Raw genomic sequence first — 22,768 nt, 5'->3', positions numbered from 1 at the left:
TCCCATATCTTATTTTTTTCTGATTTAATTGTGCCTCTTACCTCCTCATTTATTGTCAGATAATTTTGTCTGTCTTAAGGTGATTTAGTTGATAACTATTTTTTTGTGTAAATTCTCCTTTTACTAAATCAACTTCTTAATGTCATCCAACATTCATGAAGGATCCAGTTTGTATACACTCTTACTCTCAGTTCTTAGTATCTCTAGAGCAGTTTTCCTAATTGATTGTTTAACGTAGTTATAATGTCATTTAAAAGTTATAGTGCCAAGCAGAGTCACTCAATTAATGACAAGCTTGAATGCTGCAATAAAGGAGACGGACTTGGCTTCCAGCAGACAGTCATCTCCTGACAAAGAAGATGTTGGTTATGTTTGAAGACTTGAGTTTCTTTCATATTGTGAGGAGTTTCATTCCATGCCACTTGGCATGGGGAAGGTCAGCCTATTAGAGTTACTTCATTATGTTTGAGCTCAGAATATTGTCTACGATTCTGTGAGATATAAATGTCAGTGATACTGGATGATAGGTTTGGGGAATACTTACTATGAGGCACAGTTTCCTGATCAACAGATACACGGTACATTATGGTTAAGAGACGAGCTAACTCAGTTGTTAATTTTGAACATAATGTGTAAGAAATTTTGATTTTTAATGTTTTTTCTTATAGTAGATCAGTAATTCTTACAGAACTGTAGTAGTTGCAGATCTTATGTAATCCTAATAATTTTAGCGCATTTCCTTCTTTTGCAGCATGATATTTTGAATTATTTTGTTATCCAAGGCATTCAGAAGCAGCTGTTATGTGGAGAGGAAGAAATTTGTTTAGTTCAGAATTAAACTAGGTAAAAACTGAAAAATTTACAAAATTCTTAATAGTTTCTGTGGATAATGTAGAAAATGCTATTCTAATATAAAGACATAAAATATCTGCAGGTTGGGATGGAATACCTACCAAAGTTATTAAAATGGTACAAAACAGAATTACAAACCCACTAGCTCAAATAATAAATCAATGTTTTGAAAAGGGCTGTTTCCCAGAGGTACTGAAATATGCAGAAGTCAAACCACTCTTCAAGAAGGGATCAAGAGAGATCATGGGAAATTATTGTCCTATCTAGATTCTCTCAGTCCTATCTAAAATATCTGAAAAACTTCATTGCAAAATATTGTATTATTCTAAACAATTAATTTGGTTTTCAGAAGTGGAAAACACCATAGATGCAGTAAACAGTTTCATTGCAAACATAAGTACATTATTAGACAACAGAAATATTGTGGTAGGAATTTTCTGCAATCTAACAAAGGAGATTGATTCTGTAAACCATGTATTGCTTGTTTACAAACTTCAAAACTATGGTGTTATCAGCAGTGCCCTACAGTGGCTTAAATCCTGCATATCATACAGAAAGCAAAGAGTTAGCATTTCTTCAAATGGTGCATATTATTTTCTGATTGGAAAAAAAATATCTCCAGCTGTTCCACAAGGCTCCATATTAGGCCCAGTCCTATTTCTTTTGTATGTTAATGACTTACCATTAAATATCAGATCCCCATTAGTTCTGTTTGCAGATGACACTACTGTCTTAGTTGAAAATCAGGATTCGGAGAAAAATTCTCAAATCTGTGTTCAGTACCCCCAGTAGCTTAGAAACTTGGTTTCAGCTAAATGTGTTGAATCTAAACATATTCAAGACTCACATGATGCAGTTCAAAACCAAACAGCCAAATGTGAGCAGGTTAAGACTGTACACAACAACCAAGATATAGAAGAAGTTGACTCAGTCAAATTCTTAGGTTTAAATCTAGATAAAAATTTGGGCTTGTAGGCACACACTGAATACCTAGCAAACAAACTGAGCAGCTTTGCATTTGCAATGCAAATATTATCAACAGCAACTGACATGGATACATGAAAAATAGCATATACAAGCTACTTCAAATCCATTATTAGGTATGGTATTGTTTTTTGGGATAGCTCGACAAATGTAGTGCGGATCCTAAAAAATACAGAAAAAAGTCATTTGAGATATGCACACTGCACATCACAAAGAACCTTGTTGACCATTATTTAGAAAACTTAAAACATTAACTCTGCCATCCTTATAAATATATGAGATTATTATATTTTTGTACACCAGACGTGAGTTATTTGAGGGAAATCATTTAGTCCATTCACATGATACTAGAAACAAAGAAAATTTTATGCTCCCCACCCACCACCTCAGACTGTATGCCCAGGGACCTCAACACATGGGAATGAAAATTCTAAATAAATTAAAAGGGAACAAGTTGATGCAGATGAATTTAGGTTCACGTAAAGGAAAGCTATATGAGATACTGATACTGAAATGTTATTACTCAGTGGATGAATTCACACAGGACAAACTGGAAATTTGAGCTGGATACAATGTGTTACGTATTCCAAGAAATATCCTTATAGTGTTATTATTTATTGTAGTGCTATTATTTATTAATGTAAAAATCACTGTAATTGTACCATAAATTTTTGACATATCTCTTGTACGCAAGCCAAATGGATTGCATAAGTACATCATGAGATGAATAAAACACAATTCACAATTCTAAAACCTAACACATCATATGTGTCATTCTGACTGATATTCTATAGATCACTACTGACACTGTCGGAAGATCTCCACCTACTCTTTTCTCATTGTGACCACTTGACTGACGTATATTCCATGTTGTTTATTATGGTTAACTAACCATCACTGTCAGAGGGCCAATCAAAACTATATGAATGTTAACTTATATATGTATAAATCCAAAATTGTTCATACGTTAAGTTGCCAATCCTGAACAACTATGGTCAGAAAATTTACAAATGATATCAAGCTCTAAGTGCTTTGCACAACATGTAATTGTGTCTTACCCTGTGACAAATATAAGTCTATGCAATTAAAGTAGGCCTACTTAGCAGCCATGTAAGCAGCAACCACATGATTTAAGTGGATAAGTGGGAACTCTCTCCAAAGCATCAGCTCTTTTTCTAATTTTATATGATATTCATTTAAGGACTCTTTAAGTATGCAGTGAATAAAGTTAATGATATTTAACAGCTACTAAAGTATACATTCTCTGCAACGAGCTGGCGCACTGAGAACCAAATTCTGATTTCCAATAAATTCAAGGAATTTTTCTTTTTCAGAACACTAAAATGGAATACACTCATGCCCATGCAGACAAGTGTAGGTCTACATGAAAGGGAAGTAGTTGTGCTCATTTGGAAAAGCTGATATGAATAGCTTGCAGGCTGATGTGATAACCACAGACACCTCCATTCAAATATATAGTGATATTGTTGGTAGAGGATGACACAGCTTAGTTACATGCTCTATGAAGCCAAACTATGGAGGTGCTATTTGTTATAAGCTAGATAGAGGGTCATGCGTAACTCATTACATCCCATGTGAAAACGATAGAATAATAATAACATGTATGCTATTATAGCAGAAAATTCAAAGATATAATGAAAAATGACAAGCACATGCTGCCTTTACTTGGATAATTCCCTTCTAGGATGCTACTTTCTACACAGTTACTAAACAGACACATTTTTCAAGCTCTCTGGTGAATCATTAAAATCTGCTTATAAATTTTGTTTTGTGCAATATATTCATGGAAAGGAAGAGTAGCTACAAAAGTATGCATCACAGAGTTTCATTTCTTGTTTGGATAATGATATAGGGACCATGCCTTAAAACTTCCAGAACTAAGGGCTTCTTGAAGTGGTGACCAACCATGGTCATCTTTGAAATTCACATCTGCTCCAGCATCAATCAACAATTTGAGCATCTGGAAAAAAAGGGACACAAATGGTTAGGTCCATGTACATTCAAAAGAAAATTTAAAAAATAAAGATATAAAAATAAAATGTGAACCATTGTCTCTTAAACAAGAGCAAAAGTTGTTGTCAACCTGAAAGTGCAACAAACATATGTGGCTAATAATTAGAGTCAAAGAAATACTGTTATTTGGAGTCTTGTAAAACATAAGGCAAAAAGCAGCATTACTTAACATACAAAAATACATAAATATTCAGCTCAGGTTCAATGACATGTAAACACCAGATTGTTTCTGTGTACCATACAAAAGAGATGCAAAATTTCATTTGGATCCAAATGCCTAAAAAGTGTAATGGAATTAATACAGTAATGTAAAGGAACTTGTTTTGATCTTATTCATTATAAAAAAACCTGCAACTGTGCTTCTAAAAACAGACAAATATGGTAGAGTATTTTGTATATCTTCACTCCAGAAAGAACCAATAGTGTTTGTATTCTTCATTAACAACCATTAATAAAAATGTTTAAGCTCTGTTATTCAACTTGTGTTAATGCAGTTTGGGATAAGCTTGCAACTCTAATGAGGAAAAAGAGAGTGAATTGGAAAACTGGGGAAAGAGAGTGAACTGAAAAACCAGCTGACTTATAACCTTCTAGGTAAGACTGGTACACCATGTATAATAATGTACACAACATTTAAGTGTATTGAAACGAATTTATTACTCACAACAAAAGATACAAATTATGCTGTTACATACAGGGATTGGACAAAAATATGGAAACACCATGAAAAATGCATGCTTGAACATAAATGCAGATGCTAACCTAGCCTGCAGGTGATGCTGTTGTATTTGACCACAAACAGCTCCTCTGCAATTTTCTCAATGTATTGCAAATGTCAGTTGTGGTACCATGAGCAACCAAGGAATTACAATCATTACTCAGTCTTGCAAATTATTACAGAAAATTCATAAAGAGGTTTGTGGTTGTTGCCAGGCTGCTCTCAAAACTGCTAAAGCAGGGAATTAAGTTTGTATGGTCGAAAGAATGCCAGCAAGCATTTGTCAGGTCGGAAAGGGTATTAATGTTGAGTCTGGTGTTGGTGTTTCCAGACTTACAGAACAAGTTCATATTATCAGGTGATGGGTTGAATCATACTATGGGGTGTGTTTTGAGTCAGGAGGTTGATGATCAAGAACGCCATGTTACCTAAGCATCGAGCCAGTTGAATGCAGCAACGAATAGTGCTAAAATAGAAAGTAAATGCTTAGGTTGATGTATGGACTGGCGTAGTTCTGGTGCTACCTGTGTGGAAGGAAGCTTGAGGAAGTGATGAACTGTTCTGCTTTGAAGTGGTTACTTGGTCAGAAGGTCCATCCAGTAGATTGACAAGGTGGGCACTAAAACTCTGTGAATTTGTGTAAAAAGTTATCCACAAGCTGAGAAAGAAACATGGAAATACAGATGGGCTAATCAGAAAAATAGCTGTAATACAGTCACTAGGTCATGAACTTGGGGAATAACGAGCAGTGCAAAGGGCCAATGAAGATATGGCAAGCAACAGTGGTTTAGCATCCCAGACTGATTATTATGTTGGGCTCAGTTCTGGGCCCCCTACATTTTATTATATTTATAAATGATCGCCCTCTCTGTACAGAATATTGTAGATTCACCATTTTTGCTGATGACACTACACTGTTGTTGTGGTCTTCAGTCCTGAGACTGGTTTGATGCAGCTCTCCATGCTACCCTATCCTGTGCAAGCTTCTTCATCTCTAAATACTTACTGCAACCTACATCCTTCTGAATCTGCTTAGTGTATTCATCTCTTGGTATCCCTCTACGATTTTTACCCTCCATGCTGCCCTCCAAAGCTAAATTTGTGATCCCTTGATGCCTCAGAACATGTCCTACCAACCGGTCCCTTCTTTTTGTCAAGTTGTGCCACAAATTCCTCTTTTCCCCAATTCTATCCAATACCTCCTCATTAGTTATGTGATCTACCCATCCAATCTTCAGCATTCTTCCGTAGCACACACTATTTATCGTCCACGTTTCACTTCCATACAAGGCTACACTCTACACATATACTTTCAGAAACGACTTCCTGACACTTAAATCTATACTAGATGTTAACAAATTTATCTTCTTCAGAAACGCTTTCCTTGTCATTGCCAGTCTACATTTTATATCTTCTCTATTTTGACCGTCATCAGTAATTACGCTCCCCAAATAGCAAAACTCCTTTACTACTTTAAGTGTCTCATTTCCTAATCTAATTCCCTCAGCATCACCTGACTTAATTTGACTACATTCCATCCTTTACTGCTTGCTCAATATACAGATTGAATAACATTGGGGAGAGTCTACAACCCTGTCTCACTCCCTTCCCAACCACTGCATCCTTTTCATGCCCCTCGACTCTTATAACTGCCATCTGGTTTCTGTACAAACTGTAAATAGCCTTTTGCTCCTTGTATTTAACCCCTGCCACCTTTTGAATTTGAAAGAGAGTATTCCAGTCAACATTGTCAAAAGCTTTCTCTAAGTCAACAAATGATAGAATCGTAGGTTTGCCTTTCCTTCATCTTTCTTCTAAGATAAGTCATAGGGTCAGTATTGCCTCATGTGTTCCAACATTTCTATGGAATCCAAACTGATCTTCACCGAGGTCGGCTTTTACCAGTTTTTCCATTTGTCTGTAAGAATTCGTGTTAGTATTTTGCAGCTGTTACTTATTAAACCGATAGTTTGGTAATTTTCACATCTGTCAACAACTGTTTTCTTTGAGGTTGGAATTATTATATTCTTCTTGAAGTCTGAGGGTATTTCGCCTGTCTCATGCATCTTGCTCACCAGCTGGAGAGTTTTGTCAGGACTGGCTCTCCCATGGCTGTCAGTAGTTCTAATGGAATGTTGTCTACCCTTCGGGGCCTTGTTTCGACTCAGGTCTTTCAGTGCTCTGTCAAACACTTCATGCAGTATCGTATCTCCCATTTCATCTTCATCTACATCCTCTTCCATTTCCATAATATTGTCCTCAAGTACATCGCCCTTGTATAGACCCTCTATATACTCCTTCCATCTTTCTGCTTTCCCTTCTTTGCTTAGAACTGGGTTTCCATCTGAGCTCTTGATATTCATACAAGTGGTTCTCTTTTCTCCAAAGGTCTCTTTAATTTTCCTGTAGGCAGTATCTATCTTACCCCTAGTGAGATAAGCCTCTACATCCTTACATTTGTCCTCTAGACATCCCTGGTTAGCCGTTTTACACTTCCTGTCAATATCATTTTTGAGACGTTTGTATTCCTTTTTGACTGCTTCATTTACAGCATTTTTATATTTTCTCCTTTCATCAGTTATATTCAATATTCGTTCTGTTACCCAAGGATTTCTACTAGCCCTCGTCTTTTTACCTACTTCATCGTCTGCTGCCTTCACTACTTCATCCCTCAGAGCTACCCATTCTTCTTCTACTGTACTTCTTTCCCCCATTCCTGTCAATTGTGCCCTTATGCTCTCCCTGAAACTTTGTACAATCCCTGGTTTAGTCAGTTTATCCAGGTCTCATCTCCTTAAATTCCCACCATTTTGCATTTTCTTCAGTTTTAATCTACAGTTCATAACCAATAGATTATGGTCAGAGTTGACATCTGCCCCTGGAAATGTCTTAAAATTTAAAACCCGGTTCCTAAATCTCTGTCTTACCATTATATAATCTATCTGATACCTTCCAGCATCTCCAGGATTCTTCCATGTGTACAACCTCCTTTTATGTTTCTTGAACCAAGTGTTAGCTATGGTTATCTTATGCTCTGTGCAAAATTCTACCAGACGGCTTCCTCTTTCATTTCTTCCCCCCAATCCATATTCACCTACTATGTTTCCTTCTCTCCCTTTTCCTACTCTCAAATTCCATTCAGCCATGACTATTAAATTTTCGTCTCCCTGCACTGCCTGAATAATTTCTTTTATCTCATCACACATTTCATCAATTTCTTCATCATCTGCAGAGCTAGTTGTCATATAAACTTGTACTACTGTAGTAGGCATGGGATTCATGTCTATCTTGGCCACAATAATGCGTTCACTATGATGTTTGTAGTAGCTTACCCACACTCCTATTTTTATTCATTATTAAACCTACTCCTGCATTACCCCTATTTGATTTTGTATTTATAACGCTGTATTCACCTGACCAAAAGTCTTGCTCCTCCTGCCACCGAACTTCACTAATTCCCACTATATCTAACTTTAACCTATCGATTTCCCTTTTTAAATTTTCTAATCTACCTGCCCGATTAAGGGATCTGATATTCCACGCTCCGATCCATAGAACGCCAGTTCTCGTTCTCCTGATAACGATGTCCTCCTGAGTAGTCCCCACCTGGAGATCCAAATGGGGGACTATTTTACCTCTGGAATCTTTTATCCAAGAGGACACCATCATCATTTAACCATACAGTAAAGCTGCATGCTTGTAATGTTTGCAGTACCATCACAGCAAGGCTGTTTTGGTTAGTGTTACAAGGCCAGATCAGTCAATCATCCAGACTGTTGTCCCTGCAACTACTGAAAAGACTGCTGCCCCTTTTCAGAAACCACATGTTTGTCTGGCCTCTCAACAGATACCCCTCTGTTGTGGTTGCACCTATGGTACAGCCATCCGTATCGCTGAGGCACACAAGACTGCCCACCAATGGTAAGGTCCACGGTTCATGCGGAGAGGATAAGAAATTGGGACCATGAATGACGGTGCCAACCGAAATTAAGCTAGAAGTGTTATATAAGATGAATGGTGACATTTTATTGGCTCATGGGGATATTAGGCAACAACTTGGAGAGTAGTAGAAAAGTACTGATGGAAGGAAACGAAAGGTGATTTGAGCAATGGAAAATCCAGGATGTAAAGAAACAATATTGTGAAAAGGATATGCTGAGTCCCAGATAGGCACAACAAAAAGACTGTCATAAATATAGCTTTCGGCCAGTAAGGCCTTAGTGAAAATTTGACGACAAACACACACACACATGACTGCACTCTCAGGCAACTGAGGCCACACTGTGAGCAGCAACACCAGTGCATGATGGGAGTGCCAACTGGTTGAGAGTAAGGAGGAGACTGGGGTGGAGAGGGGAAAGGATAGTAGGATAGGGGTGGTGGACAGTGACGTGCTGTTGAGGAGTGCGCAGAATCAAGGTAGAAAGAGGGTAGGGCAGCTATGTGCAGTTGGGAGGTTAACCAAAGGGCTAAGTAGAGGTGGGGAGGGGGTATTTGATAGCAGAAAAGGAGAGAACTTAAAAGACTGGGCGTGATGGAGGAAAGAGGGATGTGTAGTGCTGGAATGGGAATAGAGAAAGGGGTGGATGGGAGAGGACAATGACTAACAAAGGTTGAGACCAGGAGGGTTATGGGAATGTAGGATATACTGCAGGAGAAATTCTCACCAGCGCAATTCAGAAAAACTGGTGTTGGTGGGAAAGGTCCATATGGCAAGGCTGTGAAGCAGTCACTGAAATGAAGGATGTCATGTTTGGCAGTGTCTTCAGCAAAAGGATGGTATTTTTGGTAATTAGTAGGTTTGATGTGGATGGAGGTACTGATCTAATCATCTTTGAGGTGGAGGTCAGCATCTAGGATGGTGACTTGTTGGGTTGAGTACAACCAGTGGAAAGGTAGTGTTCAATAGTGGTAAGGCCATGGGTATTAGGGATGTTAGTGTAAAGGGAAGTGGCATCAATAGTGATGAGCAGGGCATCGTGTGTAAAAGGGACAGGAACTGTGGAGAGTCGGTGGAGGAAATGGTTGGTAGCTTTTACATAGGAGGGCAGGTTGCGGGTAGTAGGTTGAAGGTGTTGGTCTATGGGAGCAGAGATGCTCTCAGTGGAGGCACAGTAACTGGCCACAATGGGGCATCCTGGGTGGTTGGGTTTATGGACTTTAGGAAGTGTGTAGAAGGTAAGAGTGCTGGGAGTGGTAGGGGTGAGCTGAGACGTGGACTCCGGGGAGAGGTTCTGGGATGGACCTAAGGATTTGATGAGTGATTGGAGATCCTCCTGGATTTCTTGAATGGGTCACTGTGGCAAAGGTTTGTAGGTGGATATATCTGACAGCTGGCAGATTCCTACTGCCAGATAATCCTTGCAGTTCGAAACAACAGTGGTGGATCCTTTATCCACAGGTAAGATTATAAGGTCAGGAGCAGTTTTTAGATGGTGCACTGTCATTCTTTCTGCAGATGTAAAGTTAGTTTGCTTATTGAGGGTTTAGAGGAATGATGGTGAAACAAGGTTAGAAGTTAAGAAATTCTGGAAAGTTGATAGGGGTGATTTTGGGGGCAGTGAGGTTGGATCACGGTTGGATGGAGGAGCAAACTGAGTTAGGCAGGGTTCAACATCAGTCTTTGGTAGAGTCTGATACGTAAGGCTGGTGGCAAAAAAAAGTTTCCACTGTAGGGACTGGGAGAAGGAGAGAAGGTCTTTAACAAGTCCTGCATGATTGAATTTGGGAGTGGGCAAAAGGTGAGGGCTCTGGAAATGACTGATACACTATGTGATCAAAAGTATCCAGAACCCTGAAAAACATATGTTTTTTGTAATAGGTGCATTTTCCTGCCACCTACTGCCAGATACTCCATATCAACGACCTCAGTGGTCATTAGACATTGTGAGAAAAGCAGAAAGGGGTGCTCCACAGAACTCACGGACTTAGAACGTGGTCAGGTGATTGGGTGTTACTTGTGTCATATGTCTGTATGTGAGGTTTCCACACACCTAAACATCCCTAGGTCCACTGTTTCCAATGTGATAGTGAAGTAGAAACATGAAAGGACATGTACAGCACAAAAGCGTACAGGTCAACCTCATCTGTTGACTGACAGACTGGTGACAGTTGAAGAGGGTCATAATGTGTAATAGGCAGACATCTATCCATCTATCCAAACTGCATCAGGATCCACTGGAAGTATTATGACAGTTAGGTGGGAGGTGAGAAAACTTGGATTTCACAATCGAGTGGCTGCTCATAAGCCACACGTCAAGGTGGAAAATGCCAAACAATGCCTCACTTAGAGTAAGGAGCATAACCATTGGACAATTGAACAGTGGAATGAACAGAGGAATGATGAATCACGGTACACAATATGACATTCCAATGGTTGGGTGTGGGTATGGCAAATGTCTGGTGAACATCATCTGCCAGCGTGTGTAGTGCCAACAGGGTCATCCACTTGTTTCTTGGCCTCTGTTTGTCAGTGGTCATTCATGCGGGCAGACAGCTTGTTGGTTGTCATGCCCACATAGAATGCAGCACAGTGGCTGCAGATTAGCTTGTCGATCACATGACTGGTTTCACAGGTAGTCCTGCCTTTGATGGGATAGGTGATGTTTTGACCAGACTGGAGTAGGTGGTGGCAGGATTTATAGGACAGGTCTTGCATTAGGTCTATTACAGGGGTATGAGCCATGAGCTAGGGGTTGGGAGCAGGGATTGTATATGGATGGATGAGTATATTGTGTAGGTTCTGTGGTCGGGGGAATACCACTGTGGGAGAGGTGAGAAGGATAGTGAGCAGGACATTTCTCATTTCAAGGCACAATATGAGGTAGTCACAACCCTGGCGGAGAATGTAATTCATTTGCTCCAGTCCTGGGTGGTACTGAGCTACGAGTGGAATGCTCCTCTGTGGCCGGACAGTGGAACTTTGTGAGGTGGTGGGGGACTGGAAAGAAAAGGCATGGGAGATTTGTTTTTGTACAAGGTTGGGAGGATAATTACGATCTGTGAAGGCTTCAGTTAAACCCTCAGTATATTTTGAGAGAGACAGCTCATCACTGGAGATGTGATGACCACAGGTGACTAGGTTGTATGCAAAGGACTTAGTGATGAAGCAAGCTATTTTTACTTCCCCTCTTGTTTTGCCATCTGCCTACTGAAATTCGTTTTTTTCAGTTTTAACTACTTACCTTTAACCTACATGAGTATAATCTGCATTTTCATAAAAGAGAAAGGTTGGCCCTCAGTTTTAAAGAATATAACACCAGGTCTAATTTTGTGCTTAGTTTTACACATGTAATTGGTTTGTGGGATTAAAGGGACCAGACTGCTATGGTCATCAGTCCTACATGTAATTGGTTGTTTAATTTATTTCAATTATGCCTAGTTAATGTATTTTGTTATAAGGTGAAACCAGTATTTGTTTTGTAACTTAAGTTCTATTGTTGATTTATAAACAAATATAAATTCTGTACTAATTATAAACATTTGGAGGAACAACTAATAGCATTCTTAAAGGATCTATTTCACTCTATTTGAAAACATGTTAGCAAGGGCAGCCCTTAATTAATTCCAAAGTGATTAACAGTTTTGTCAAAAGCATTGTTTGCCTAATGATATATGTTAATTTCATCATTTAAACAAATAATTCGGCTTAACCTCTGCAGTAGAAGAAACTGTTAAAAAGAACAAATTTTTTGATATATTCAGTTAATTTAATGAGTTAAGTTTAATCGTAATTCCCATAAATTTAACTTTGAACACTATAGTTTCAGTACATATTATTGTGAAGATATATAAGAGCCCAATTTTTGGTCCTGAGAAAGTGAGCCCACAGCCAAGTTTCAGATGAGAAACTTGTGTTGGTTAGAACAACAACAACACTTCAACTTAACTGTGAAACAAGTGTTACTGTGTGTTAAAACAATGACAGTGTCTGCTCCATACGCACATTTCTGTTCTTCAAGAATTGTGAACCTTGTGGTTAGGTTTTTACTACTCGTAGATGTACAATAGTAAACTATTGTAGCAGTATGTGGAGATTTGCCTGCAAACTGTTAATGAGGCTTTTCGAAAGTTAGACAATAGTGCACTGGCCATATAACTGTGTATTATTGGGGGGTTGTGAACAGTGAAACTTAAGTACTATGAAACACAACTGTGCACCTGTTGGCTACATTATTTACAGTAGTCAGTGTTGGAATTACAAACCCCAATTTTCAGTCAGTGTGGTAATGCAGTACATCGACACCGAGGACAATCGACGAAGAATTAAAGAAGGTGAATCATCACATGTGGTGTCCCGGGTGAGGAATACTGTACGTACCCATAATAAACAAGGAATTGCAAAATTTAAACAGTGAACTCAACAGTGGTTTACAGTGCAGTGGTGCAACAGCCAATCAGTGCATGGGTTTCATGGCCACAGTATAACAGCAACCAGTCAGCAAGTGGGTTCTATGGAAGCAACCTCTGAGTACAGGAGCAGCCAATCAGCACACAGGTGGGCACAGCTGACCAGAGATAAACAAGACACCTCCCCGAGAGAATTACAACTTGCAGCAGACAACAAATTGAGATGACAACTGCAGCAGCAGATGAGTGATTATAAACAAGTTAATTTCAAAGCAAAAGCTGTTTCATATTAACTGATACATAATGAGTGGCCTTAATGAATAAGACAGTGATGGGAGACAAGGCACAACACGGGCCTGGTTCAGTAAATGATAGTGCTTATAAATCAGACTTGAATGTAACTTTGAATGATGCAGACAAAAGTCCTATTGTGGATGAAATGTTAAAAGGATCATCTATATCAGGGCCGGCCAAACGCTGCTCAGTGTGCAGACGTGTGGAAGTGCTGCACATGTGCGCATGTGTGAGACAGCGAGCGACAGCGATATCTGTTATTAGACATGTGTCCTAAATGAACGGCAGCGGCTCCACTTCCATGTTTATGTGGTACAAGCAAGAGCTCAACATACCCAGTCTCGCTTACCCCTGGTAACCACCACCTTAACAGAGAAGTACTGAGAAAAGGCAGGTACTGTGGAAAAGCAAAGGACGGGAGATCTTTGTTCTCAGTCGTTTAAAAATTACTGGGAACTGTAATTCTTTTTTGTAGCCGTTGGTGAAAAGTCACAGTGTTTGCTATGCCGCCGAATAATAGGCGGCCAGCATAAGTTTTCAATTGAAAGACACTACAATACATATCACAAAGACGAGTGTACTGTACTCAACAGTGAAGAACGGCAAGCAAAATTAAATGTCCTTAAGAAAATGGGTGAGACACATCAACTCGATTACCATTTCTCATGACCAGTGATAAACGTATTTGGATTTATTCCTTTCATAATAAAAAATTATTGTTTACTAACTGTGCATTATTGCCTCATTCTGCTCCATGTTACATTATTATCAGGAAAGTTGGTCATTAAACCGATTGTTCCAATGTATACTTACATTTAGGTTTTTTTTTGTTTTTTTTTTTAATGTGTGAAGGGGTATGCTCAGCTGAAAACGTAACATTCATCTAATTGTTAGTTATTATGCAGATTTCAGACGGAACTGATGAAAGATGTAGCAATAATGGTATTGAAATAGCGGGTGATCATCGAGAGGTCTGCGGCTATCATTCTGTTCAGATGTCACTGAGTCAGAAATTATGTGGGTGTAACTGAGGGCACTGAGAATTAGTTATAGGAAACCTTGCATTAGTTTAATGTTATTTGAAATCATGAATAATGTTCGTTGGAAGTCGCAAAGTGCTCTCTTTCTTAAATACTAGATCAAAAACATTACGCATATTTACGTGCCGTCAGTCAAGCTGCCTTAGTAAAAACCCACGGTTGTTAACTATATTACTTGTCTTACTGGGTTAAACTGTTAACATAATAGTAGACGTCTCAATGAGTAGACTGTTACAGTATTATAAATGTTTAATACGCGAAATACTTTCCCATGGTTGGCTTGCAAGCTGTGGAAAGAGCACTAGAATGCGCCGGTACAGAGTATCCCAGCAAGTGGATAAAGTGACATCTGTGCGTAGAAACATGCACTACATGATCGCTGACGGCTGTGGCGTGCACGCTGTGACCCGGAAGTTGCACATGTGCAGGAGCACCGCACGCGTGCAGAATTTCTGGCCGGCCCTGATCTATATTGTATGGTGAGGTGAGTGAAATTGACGAAAACAGTACTGAAGTGCATGAGATTGTTAATGTTAAGGAGGAGGAACCTAGCATCAAAAATCAGCAAGGGCAAAAGTTTATGGCAGATGGAAAAGTGGATGGGATGTTAATGTAAATTATGAGTAGTTTGAGTAATATGAGTATGAGCAAAGACATTAGTAATATGAAAAGAGACACTTGCTGGGATACTCTGTACCGGCACATTCTAGTGCTCTTTCCACAGCTTGCAAGCCAACCATGGGAAAGTATTTCGCATATTAAACATTTATAATACTGTAATGTTCATAAAGATATTAGTAGTATGAAAAAAGACATTAATACAGTGGAAAAGAACACTGATAGCATTAGAACTGACATGGTTAACTTAAAGGATGAACTGAAGAAAGAAATGAAGAAGGAGATTAGGGAGTCAGCTCTAATCTTTTAGAATTACATAAGAAGGTTGAACTGGTAGCTAAAGATTGTGATGAAAAGATGAAGGCATTAGTACATAACAGTAATGAGAAATTAACATTGATGAGAAGTACATGTGTAAAAGACAGAAGGAAGCTTTGTGATGACTATAGTAGGAGGGTGGAGGCTCCTGAAAAACAGTGTAAAGATGAAGTCAAAGCAGCCAGGAAATTTTGTGCTGAAAATAGGGTTAAACTTGAGAACCAAAACAATCAGATTGAAAATGATTTAGAAACAGAGGTAGCAACCAAGTGTTTACTAATGGTAGAGGAAAAACCGGTAAAAGTAAATAAAAATGTAGATTAGTAATTGACTGAATGAAAGAGGTACAAAATCTAAAGCATGGAGTATGTAGCATCCCAAACAGTCCTTCATTTGTTAGTTGTAAGAAATTTAATAATTTTGGACCATATGGGGAAGTGCATCCACTGGATTTTATTAGGGGATTTAATGATTTGCCTGAAATGTGGAATGACAAAGAGAAAATGTCATTTGTGAGAGCTTTTTTGAAGGGGGATGGGCAGCTCGAGTAGCTGATAGTTGTGCTTCATGGCAAAGCTTTGATAAAGCTTTTTTTAGATGAATATTGATCCAAAGATAAGCAGCAGAGAATTTTGAATGTATTTTGTGGATGAGAGAGATTTGACTCTAGGAAGGGTACTGTGAAAGGTTTCTGTCAGCTTTGGATAAAAAAAAACAGAAATATTTGGACAAAGAGTTAGGTAGTGAATCAATAATTATAGGTTTAGAAACTAAGCTGCCTCAGAAAGTTAAAGAATTGCTTGTACCTGCCCCTAGGGGTAATATTAGTGATTTCTTGAATTATGTTGATAAAGTGGAGAGAGTGAAGCCCTCAGTGGAAGATCATAGGAGGAATTTTGATGACAATATTCAATCAGGGAGAGAATTTCAGGTAAATAGGATGAATAAGACTAATTACAATAGAAATTCGAGGAATGATTGGGTGGAGGATAGCCGGAATGGGTACAGAAATGGTAGGAGAAATTCAAGTAAAAGAAATGAAGGAGATGACTTTAAATCTGGATCAAACCATTTAAAATAGATAATGCTCCAGTTTTGGCTTGCACTAGAGTAGGTAGTGATGAAGAGCCATGTGTATATAAATGTGCTGTAATAATAGGTAAGGATAATGTAAATGATAGTAGTAAGACAAGTGTAATTTCTAATTCTAGTGAGATGTTGAATGATGGTGCATGTAGCAGTGTTTATTGTGTAAAAAAAGAGGAGGAAGTTACTATAACAAAATTAAGTAATGAAACAGAGTGTGTTACTGTTGCTCAGGATGTCCAAAGTGTCAAGATGGATATTAAATTTTTAAGAGAACATAAGAAGTTCAGGTGTTTTGCTTTGTGATCTAATACTGGAAACAAGGACCAACTAATCAGCCAAATATTTGAGGACAGTGAAATTCACAGTGGGTCTGATTCTGACAGTAAAGGTAATGATGATAGCAGTGATAAATCCAGTAGTGGTGAGGACCAGGTATATGAATTTATAATTGATAATGATGGCCATGTTGTAAGTAAATAAAGAATAGGGGAGGATAATATTAGGTCTAGTGAAGAGTTGGAGTTTGAGAGTGGCAATGAGGAAGAGGACCATGCTGTCATTTGACTGTGTCTGATAATCAATTTGGTACGCTGGGTGATTTTTCCAGTGAGAGGATTAGTTAGGATGTGTTGTATGAAGAAGGTCACATATTAAGTAAAAAGGAAGTGTGATGCCCTGTAATAACAGTAAGTGTACAAGGTATACATGTTAAGTGTTTACTGGACAGTTGTAGTGATTTGAATGACATTTAACAGGTATTTTTTAAATTTATTAAGAACACAGAGGACATAGTAGTGGAACATGTCTCTGGAATAAAAATTATTGGTACTATTGGTAAGCTATCAAAGAGTGTGAAACAAGAGGTACTGTTAACTGCGGAATTGGCCGGACAGCTGTTGGAGTGCAGTTTCTTGGTAATTCCAAATCTCAGCATAGATGTTATATTTGGGACTAACTTCTTGTGTAAATGATGTGTAAATATTGATTTTGCTAGTAGTAAGTTTAGTTTAAAGTGCAACAGAAGTAGGTACGAAGTATCATTTTTGGGAGGTATGGATGAGTGTGTGCAAACTGAATTAGATTTGCTATTAAGAGTTTTGTCCACTGAGCAGGATACTGAGGAAGAAGAGGAGAGATAATAAAGAGAGTTGAGGATATTGAAGGTATTACAAATAGCCAAAGGGAGGAATTAAAAGGTATTCTGAGCAACTGCAAGGCATTTTCAGACAGGCCAGGTTTGGGAAAAGATTTTGAGTGCAAATTAAAGCTTAAGGGTCATGAACTGTTTTTCAAAAAACCTTATATTATTCCATTTTCGAAAAAGGAAGCAGTGAGGAAAGAAACTCAAAAGATGAAACTTCATGGCAGATTAAAACTGTGTGCCCGACCGAGACTCGAACTCGGGACCTTTGCCTTTCACGGGCAGGTGCTCTACCATCTGAGCTACCAAAGCTGCAGAGTGAAAATCTCATTCTGGAATTCAAAAGATGGTCTAATGGGGGATTATTGAAATGTCAGCCAGCAGGTATCAGTGGTGTCCTGTTGGTTCTGGATGCCAGAAAGTTGAATGACATTGGAATAGGGGAGAATGACAGACCAGCTAACATTGATGAAATTTTGCAAATGTTCCACAGATGTAAATTTATGACTTCTTTTGATGTGACTTTTGGCTATTGGAATATCAGTTTGGCCAAGGAATCTAGGCCACGTACAGCATTTTTACATGAAGGTAAGTGTTACCAATACTGTGTGGTGCCATTTGGTCCAAACTAGTCTGTGTGTGTGTGTTTATCAGAGCAATTGACAAGGTGATAGGTGAGATATTAACCAATGAAATAACCGTCTATGTAGATGATATCCTGATAGCGAGTGCAGAATGTTTCCAGCACTGTAAGATTCTGGATGGAGTACTGAGAGCTATGCATAGAGGAGGTATGAAACTAAAATTAAGTGAATCTGAATTTGTAAAGAAGGAAATTTCATTTTTGGGTCACAGAATTAACGAGGAAAATATAAAGCCTGATACAAAAAAGCTTGCTACTATTGCGGATTTCCCACCCCCAAAGAACAAGAAGGCTCTTAAAGCTATGTTTGGCTTGTTTAGCTTCTACCAAAAGTTCATATTAGATCAGTCATTTAATCATCCTTGCCTTGGTAATTTGTTGAAAATGAATGTGGTGTGGAATTGGACAGAGAAATGTCAAGAGGCATTTCAGAGTTTGAAAAAAGAATTAGTAAATAGTGAGATGTGATTTTTCACTTCCTTTCTGTATGAGTACTGAGGCAAGTTTTTCTGGTTTGGTGGTAGAAATTTTCCAATTAGCACCTAATGAGATGGGGGTTTTTGATTGATTGATTGATTTCTTTATTAATCCATGTAACAATTTACATTGTGTGGATTTCGTCAGCAAAATCATATACAATACAATATACCTACAATTATACACATAACATTAGTATTTACACACATTTTTGAGGTATCTTAAATTAGTTTTATATCCTTGTGTAATTTGTAATTTTCTTATAGTACTGTACAATTTTTGATTACATATCAAAATTATTTCCTCATGTATTACAATGCAGGCTACTTTAATTACACTACATGTTTTAATTCAGATAGTCCGTTACTGCGTAATAACTTTTATTTAGTAAAAAAAAAATTTAGTTTTGTTTTGAACTGTCCGATTGTGTCAATATCTTTTATTTTTTGGGGTAATTTATTATATAATTTAACAGCATTGTAGAACAAGCTCTGCTGAGTTTTAACTTTATTTTTCCTCTCTAGATGTAGATTGAATTGGTTTCTAGTTTCATAGCTGTGTACTAATGAATTTTTCATATAGCAGTCAATATTTTTTTTTACATACATAACACTTTGAAAAATGTATTCACAGGGGACAGTTAGGATTTCCAGCTTTTGGAAATGTTCAAGGCAGTGAGCCCTACTGCCACTCTTGGTTATTATACGAATTGCTCTTTTTTGTAATTTGAAAACTATTTTAATATTTTTACTGTTGACTCCCCAAAATATTATTTCATAGGTAATAACAGAGTGGATATAAGAAAAATATACAGATCTGACACATGTAGTATCACAAACTGCAGTCAGAATTCTCAGAGCATAGCATGCTGTAGCGATTCTGTTACTAAGTATTTTAATATGTTCTTCCCACTTTAACTGACTGTCAACATGCATACCAAGAAATTTTGTGTAGTCTACACATTCTATAGTTTCATTGTTTAACTTAAAGTTGTTAAAGTGTGGTTTTTTGCAGACATAGAAGTTAACAGTATTTGTTTTTTTAAGATTTAGTGTTAGTTTATTATTGGATGCCCACTCACGTACACTGTTTAGTGTTTGTTCAGCTTTTTCTTTTAGTGCATCTGGTGATTTGTCACTGATTAGAACATTTGAGTCATCTGCAAACAATATTGTTTGTCCATGCTTGATGCTCTGTGGGAAGTCGTTTATGTAAATGAGGAATAGTACTGGGCCAAGGACACTACCCTGTGGGACATCTATATTTACATAATTTGGGTCTGAAGTATACTTTACAATATAGTTTGAGCAACTTGAAATATGTGAGATTTCAGTTATCTGTCTTCTATTTTTTAGATATGACTGGAACCACTTTTTCACAAGTCCCCTAATTCCAAGTTCATCTAACTTATTTAACAATATGTTGTGGTCTACTGTATCAAACGCTTTAGTTAGATCAAGAAATATACCTGTTGTGTAGTTCCCTTTATCTAATGCTTCTAGAATGTGTTTTGTGAGGTGTGCTGTTGCTGATTCTGTGCTTTTCCCTGATCGAAATCCAAACTGGTCAACAGACAGTAAGTTGTATTTATTTAAATAATTGATTAGCCTATCTTTCATAATAGTTTCTAATATTTTTGCAAAGCATGATAGTAGAGAAATTGGCCTATAATTTTCAATTATTCCTGCATCACCTTTTTTGAAGAGAGGTAGTAATTTCGCATATCTTAAATAGTCTGGAAAGTAGCCCTGCTTGAAAGATTGATTTATAATATCAACTAAAGGTGGAAGTAGGCTCTTGATACAGTCCTTAATTATAAAAATGGGGACTTCATCCAGACCAGCTGAGTTTTTGTTTTTCAATTTGCTGACTGCTTTATAGACTTCTTCCTGTGTTGTAGGGAATAACACCATTGAGTGTGATACACCATTATTTGGCTTTTTGACCTGAGGGGCTGTTAGAATATTTTCCTGTAATTTTATTCCTATGCTACTAAAATAATCATTTATATAGTTTGCCAAATATATTGGGTCTTTTATTAGAGTCCCTTCCTCTTTGATTTTCAAGTTTGACAGATTCATTTTCCTGGTACCAGTTTCCTGCTTCACAATCTTCCATACTGCCTTATTTTTGTTTTCAGCAGAGTGCACTATTTTTGAGTTATGAGCTCTCTTTGCTGCAAACAATATTTTCCTATATGTTTTCCTATATCTTTTATAAAAGAGTGAGAAAGCGGGATTAGTTTGGCTGTGTTTAATGGAGCTCAGGTACTTTAGTGTTTCAGATGATTTTTTGATTCCTTTTGTGACCCACTTGTTTTTTCCTGCTGTTGGTAGTGGACATAATACTTTAGGAAATGTTTCTTCAAAATTTAATTTAAACAATGTCATGAAATTTTTGAATTTTTCATTTGCATCTACCTCTGAGTATACTGAGTCCCATGTTTGTCCTGCTATCTGTTTGGCAAACTCATGTCTATTTTTTTTTTGAAAAAATTCGTCTGTAAATATGCATTTTCTTTGTTTCTTCTGGAGCCACTTTTATATTAATGATTTGAGCTGAGTGATCAGATAATCCTAGCTCTGCTACCACCACCTCACAGTTTTCTTTGCCTAAATCTGTTAATACCTGATCAACAGCTGTCTTTGAGTATTTTGTTATTCTGGTTGCACTGTTAACCATTGGAACTAAATTGAAACTTTGAGCAAGACTTTGTAATGAGTCCCATGTAGAATCAGGATTCAGTTTATCCACATTTAGGTCTCCACATATGAGAATGTGGTTCTTTGGAGTGGATATCTTGTCAAGAACATGATTAAGTTTGGAGAAAAAGATATTGAAGTCTCCACTATTGCTTTTGCTAGTAGAACATTACAGCCACATGAAAAGCACTATTACATTTCAGAATTAGAGGCTTTGGCAATTATGTTTGGATTTCAAAAGTTTTAATACTATTTGCTTGGACATAAGACCTTAGTGTATACAGATCATAAGGTTCTGAGTTACCTTCAGAAGTGCAGGCTGAAACACACCAGGTTAACTAGGTGGACTTTATATTTGCATCAGTTTGATTTGGAGGTAAGAAATGTGCAGGGAAAAAGACAATATTGTGGCTGATGCATTATCTAGAATGTCAGCATGGAAGAAGGATACTGACAGTGGTGAAAAGCGTGAAGAACAGGTAAGATTGTTTTATTTGCAGGGAGTGAAGGATGAGAAGCTTATTAGGAGGATTTGCAAGCAGATGAGAAGGGAGCAGAATGAAGATCCAAATTGAAGGTTAGTTAAGCAGTATTACAATTCAGATAACATGCCAAATGTGAAACAGTACTATAGTATACATAAAGGGTTGTTGGAAAAATTTGAATGATCAGAACTGGAAGTTAAGCTTTCCTGACCAACATGTTGATAAATTTATTGACTACTTGCATGAGATTTATGGACATTATGGGACCAGGAAAATAGTAGCTTGATAAATGTCAGAGAGTGAAGACAACTGGGGTGCCATCAAAAGGCTTAATGCATTCTGTCCTTCCTAGCAAGCCTAAAGAGCTTATAACAGTTGACCTTCTAGGAGTGTTGCCTGCATCTACAGGAGGCTGTAAATACATTTTCATTGTTTTGGATACATTCTCAAAATATGTAAAACTGTATCCAATTAAGAAGGCAAATACTAGTACTATAATTGAGAAGTTGACATCTGATTACTTTTGCAATGCAGGGATACCAAGATCACTTTTGTCTGACAATGGTCCATAATTTGTTTCAGAGAGGTTTGAACACTGTATGGCAATACACAAGACAAAACACATAAAGATTTCTACCTATTTTCCACAAGGAACACGAGTGAAAGGGTTATGAAGGAGATTAATAAACTGTGCAGGACTTATTGTAGCAAGAAACACACTACTTGAGCAGGTCATATTTGATGTTTTGAAAACATTATCAACAATTTGTGGAAGAAATCAACAGGATATACTCCATCTGAGCTTATGTTGAACGAGAGGCCCAGCAACATCATCAAAGAAGAAGTGGATTTCCCTCAGGTAAGTGAAGTAGCATAGGACAAAAAGATTAGATTGGCTAAAGAGATGATGAAAAAGAAAGCATCAGAAAGAAAGAGAAGGCATGACAAAGGAGTGAATCCAACTTGTTTCAGAACAGGTGACCTTACCCTTATTAAAACTAAAGAAAAATCTAGCAAAGTAAAT

At 37.6% G+C, this 22,768-nt stretch overlaps 1 protein-coding gene across 1 annotated transcript in view; it reads right to left on the bottom strand.

Moving 5' to 3' along the window:
- Nucleotides 1–22,768, bottom strand: part of LOC124789920 (serine/threonine-protein phosphatase 6 regulatory ankyrin repeat subunit B-like) — a 365,119-nt gene that overhangs the window by 123,426 nt on the left and 218,925 nt on the right. The window contains exon 10 of the mRNA XM_047257440.1: nt 3,719–3,817. Coding sequence (XP_047113396.1) covers nt 3,719–3,817 — 99 coding nt within the window. The remainder of the gene's footprint in view (nt 1–3,718; nt 3,818–22,768) is intronic.

Source organism: Schistocerca piceifrons, chromosome 3 (assembly GCF_021461385.2).
Source record: "Schistocerca piceifrons isolate TAMUIC-IGC-003096 chromosome 3, iqSchPice1.1, whole genome shotgun sequence".
NCBI lineage: Eukaryota > Metazoa > Arthropoda > Insecta > Orthoptera > Acrididae > Schistocerca > Schistocerca piceifrons.
Note: the sequence above shows the minus strand (reverse complement) of the source record. Positions and strands in the feature narration are given on the sequence as shown.